General features: G+C 42.8%; 1 protein-coding gene across 1 annotated transcript; it reads left to right on the top strand.

The window, feature by feature from the left end:
* Window positions 1-521: 521 nt before the first annotated feature.
* Window positions 522-4,342, top strand: CSUI_008773 (nuclear cap-binding protein; the record flags this gene model as incomplete). The annotated part of the gene is made up of 4 exons (XM_068068898.1): window positions 522-1,066; window positions 2,034-2,132; window positions 2,952-3,299; window positions 4,073-4,342. Coding segments are annotated over exons 1-4 (951 nt in total), but the record flags the coding sequence as incomplete, so codon positions are not given.
* Between the last annotated feature and the right edge of the window lie 267 nt (window positions 4,343-4,609).

Below are 4,609 nucleotides of genomic sequence, written 5' to 3'. Positions count from 1 at the left end.
AAAAGAAGAGAAAAAGAAAAAGAAGTGGAGGAATTTCTGACTTGTTCGAGGTGTACGCATGCAGAGTGGTGTATGTACACATGTCTCTCTTCAGATAGAAATGGAACTTATTCTATGGGGAGCTGCAGATAGTTCCATATACACCCCTCTTTCTCTAATCTATATGGACAATGTCGTTTATCATTACCGTCCGCATCTCTTTCTTCTTCTCACTTTCGCAGATCTCTTTCTCTGTCTTTCGTGTTTTCTTCTTCTTCTCCATCTCCTTTCTCTCCTTCGTTAAGAAGAAAACTTCGTTTGGAGTTGTCTTTGCGTTCATCTTTCTGTCTTCTTCATCGTCCTCTTCTTCTCGGGCTATCTTGTTCTTCTTTCTCTCTTTCATTCACATCAAGAGTCTTTCGTTGTTTACAGTCTATCGTCGATATAGCCTCCTCCTTAGTACTTCCGTTGTGGCTTTGGAGATGTATATATCCATATCTGACAAACCCTCGTCTCTCCACTCTCCCTTACAGATGAAGGGGGTGGCGGTGTATGTACACCTGGGAATGCCGCCACCCTTTCTCGCGTTTCTCAACCTTCGAGAGAAAGAGATATTTCTTTTCTACGTGTTCGGTGTCTTTATATAGACCATCTACGTTGTCTTATATCTCTTCTTATATCGCGTGTATGTATATACAGGATCTATCTCCAAGTCTGTGTATGCTTCAAATATGTCCGACTGTATATACACACATACATACGTCTCGCTACGTACATCTTCATACATACATCTTCGTGCATCCCTACCCACATCTTCATACATCCATATCCCTATGTACATCTTCATAGATAGATGTCGGTGGGTATGTACTGTTTCTTGTGTGGGTGTGTCTATTGTCGATTAGGTATTTATTCCTGTGTAGTGGGCCTCTGGTTCAAGAAGAGTCGATTAAGATCTCTCTGTCTTCGAGTTGTTGACGCGAGCTTTGAGAGATTTGAAGGTGCACTTCGATCAGGGGATTTCTATCAGGCGAAACTCCTTCTCCGCTTTTTTCTAGCTCTCTCAGGAAGTTACGTGGTCTCTCTGGTATGTATTCTTATCACGGATCTATCCTATGTCTACGGATGTCTCTTTCTTTCTCAAACAATGCTGAGACGTCCATGTTGAGGAGAAGATTCCTGGCTTGTCTTTCTCTGTTCTTCCTTTCTCCTTCTTTCTTCTTTTCGTATCGCTCGATGGGTGTCCCTCCTATTCATTCTCTTCTATCTCTGATACTTCTTGCTTCCCTTTCAAAGATCTTTTCTTGGAGGTGACTCATCAAAGAGGGAGATAGTAGGAGAAGTGAGACGGGTTCTTCTGGAGGCCTCTTCTCTTCTTCTTTTCCACGCAGACACTCGACTCGGGTGGGGGTACGTATGTATGGATGTATAGAGATCTATCTAGCTCCTATTGTTGTAATAAGTATGGGCGTCTATTCACACACGTCTATCTGTAGATATGAAGATACAGGTAGAGAGGTCTATAGAGATACAGGTGTGTATAGATACAGATATCTAGATACAAATCCAATATAAATGCATGTAAAGATGTAGATATGTATGCTGAGTACTGAAGATCTATTTGTATGTGTAAAATGTGAAGTGTTTGCCTAAGAAAGAAAGTCATATGTGATACAGAAGGGAAGCTGAAGAGATGACTCAAGATGTTTATGTTTCTCGTCTTCTCTTTCTCATCTTTCTTATCCATCATACCTCTCTTGAGGTGTATGTACACTGCACAATGTTTCTACCACACGATTCCTTCCTTCGTCGTCTCAATGCTTACTCCTTCTATTATAGATAGATTACAGGTCTTCTGGCCTGTATTTCTTCTTCTTGAGAGAGAGCTTTGATACATATGTCGAGATAGATATCAAGGGTTGCATAGAGGTCCCATCTTCTTCTTTCTGCCTCTAAAAAGATAAGGAAAGGAGGATGCTGCCTCTTCTTCTGTCTCTTTTCTTTTTCCTCATGTCGTTCTTTTCATCTTCATTGTCCTCTCCGTTGTCTTGTAGGAGAGTGTGTTTGAGACTATTAAGAATCTCCTCATTCTCACAGCTGAGCTGCCTTCTACTTCAGCTACCACCGCAGATAACCTTCTTCTTGTCGTCTTAGTAAGTCAAGCAAGTTCAACAGATTCTCCGTGCACTTCTTTTCTTTGTCTTTCTTCTCTCTCACTGATCTTTCGATGCGGCGCTTCGCTCTTTCTCTACCCCGCGCACCTTTAGACTACGTCCTTCGCCTTGGCACCTCCAGAGGTAGTTATCCTACCTGTATCTATATATCTATATAGACACAGATATAGATAGTCGGAGACATTACATATGTCTCCACACAAAATGTATACGTATGTATGAATTTATAGCCCGTATATACATACATATATATGTGTCTGTATACTGATTGATATGCGTCTCCAGCCAACAGTCTAGCTTCCCTACCATAGTACGACAAATGCACAGCAGGCCTCTCTCGTCTGAAGTGCTCAAGCCTTTCTGTCGGTGTGTATCCTCTATGAAGCTTCATGATGATACGCCGTGGAAAGACGCACAAGGTATCTCTCAGTATCAGAAAGAGAGAAATCTAAAGAGAGACCACTTTTTCTTTCCTTTCTTTAGACAACATGAGGGGAACTATCTCGTGTCTCAAGACGTTCTGTCTTTCTTTCTTTCTCTTTCCTTCGTCTTTCTTTCTTTCTTGTACTCACCCTTCTCCTCGACTTACGCCGCCCATCCCTGCAGTCATCTTCGTCCTCTGTTGCTCTCTCTCTTTTTTATCTCTACCATACTTCTCTCTCTGTGTCTCACTAGTTCTTCTTCTTCTTCATCCACACAGCACTTTCCCTCTTGCACCTTACGTCTCTTCTCATGGGTCTGTCTGTCAGTCTGTCTTCTCATGTCTTTTTCTCTCTTCGTTCTTCTTCTCCCCTCCAGTCGTCTCTCCCATGGATGAGTACGAAGGCATGGGAAGCTTATCGACCTCTGTTAGACGAGGTTCTCGCCCTGGGTCACCAGGCAGTATCGACGTCAGCAGAAGCATCTTCGGCATCTCCCGAGGGCATTCTTCTTCAACAAGCGACTCTTCCTATTCGTGTTTTTTCGCCTTCTTCCTCTACTTCTTCCTCTGATTCCCTTGCGTCTCTTTCGCTTCTTTATCACCCTAATAGAGACCCAGGCAATGATGGGCTTCTCTCTGACGAAGTGACAAGAGCTCTCATCTCTTTAGGCTTACATCAGAATCGCCTGGGAACTCTCTTAGATGCCCTTACAAGTATGGTAGAGGTAAGACGCAAAAATATCTATCCTATGAGAGGTACAACACACTCGACTATGTCCTAAATGCTATCTATCTATCTATCTACCTCTCTGTCTTTATCTATCTATCTGTCTATGCGTAAGGGATCTATCTGTGTATCTTGGATCGATCTCTCTGTCTCTCTCTCACTCTTCTTTCAGTTGTTCTCCACTTTGTTTCTTCCTTCAATTCCTCTTTTGATTTGTCTTGCTTTCATCATCAAGAGAAGAAGGAGATGGTAAAAGATCCTCCGGAGAGAGACATCCTTTCAATCCCTTGTGTTGTCTCTGTCTCCGAGGATAGACACAAGCGGCCTGTACTCTCTCCGAGAGACTTCCCACGATTGGTCAATATTCATCTTGTTTGTTTCTCCTTCTTCTCGCTTTCTTTCTCTATTTCCTCTTATCTTCTTTCAATTTTTTCGTATCTTTCTTCTTCTTCCATGGTCTCATGACATATGTGATAGATACGTGGAATACAGGACACGGCTGCGGTGTACGTACACCCAACGAGCTCGGCGGGGGAAAGAGAGAGACAAGCCTTCCGCTCGACGTTTCGTTTCATTCTTCTCTCTTCACTTCTTTCTCTCTTTCTAACAGATCTTTGCCAATAAGTCGCTCACGACTTCTATGAAACATCTTCTCTTCATCATGCTTAATCTTCTCTCTCTTCCTCTTTTTCTTTGCGTTTAATCTCTCCTCCCCGTTTTTCTTCTTCATTCTTTCTCTTCCTTCCTACACCTTCTATCGCTTCTTCTCAGGCGGAGTGGAAGTCGAAGACGACTTTACGTTTTTATCAATCGAATGACTTATATCCTCTACTCAAACCTTCTCTTCTTACTTCTACTCCCACCCCGAATACTACGGCGGGTTCAACGGCGCCTCCTCTTGTTCTCACCGCCTGCTCTGTCCCTCCTTTAACGTTAACTTTGGAGGATCTACACAAGATCAAAGCCCAGCCCCTAGGGAGAGTCTTACGTCTACCTATCTCGATTGAAAAAGTAGATCTGCCTCTCTCTTCGCATGATCGATGGTAAGAAACAATGAAAGAAATGAAGAAGAAGAAACGGCTCATAGATCTCTTTCTTGAATTGAGAGATGTCTATCAGTGGATCGGAGATGAAGAAGAAGAGGAAGAAAGGCAAGAAGAAGTTTTCTGCTTGTCTCTTGTCTTGTAAAGAGAGAGAGATCTTCATGTGTTGTCGAAGGACACTTAGAGATAAGAGTGTGGATAGGGTGGCCTCTCTCTCCTATCCTAATACGGTCCGGTTTAAGGAAAGAAAGAAAGAAATGAGAGG

Source organism: Cystoisospora suis (assembly GCF_002600585.1).
Source record: "Cystoisospora suis strain Wien I chromosome Unknown contig_5025, whole genome shotgun sequence".
Taxonomy (NCBI): domain Eukaryota; phylum Apicomplexa; class Conoidasida; order Eucoccidiorida; family Sarcocystidae; genus Cystoisospora; species Cystoisospora suis.
This window is presented reverse-complemented; position numbering and strand designations above follow the sequence as displayed.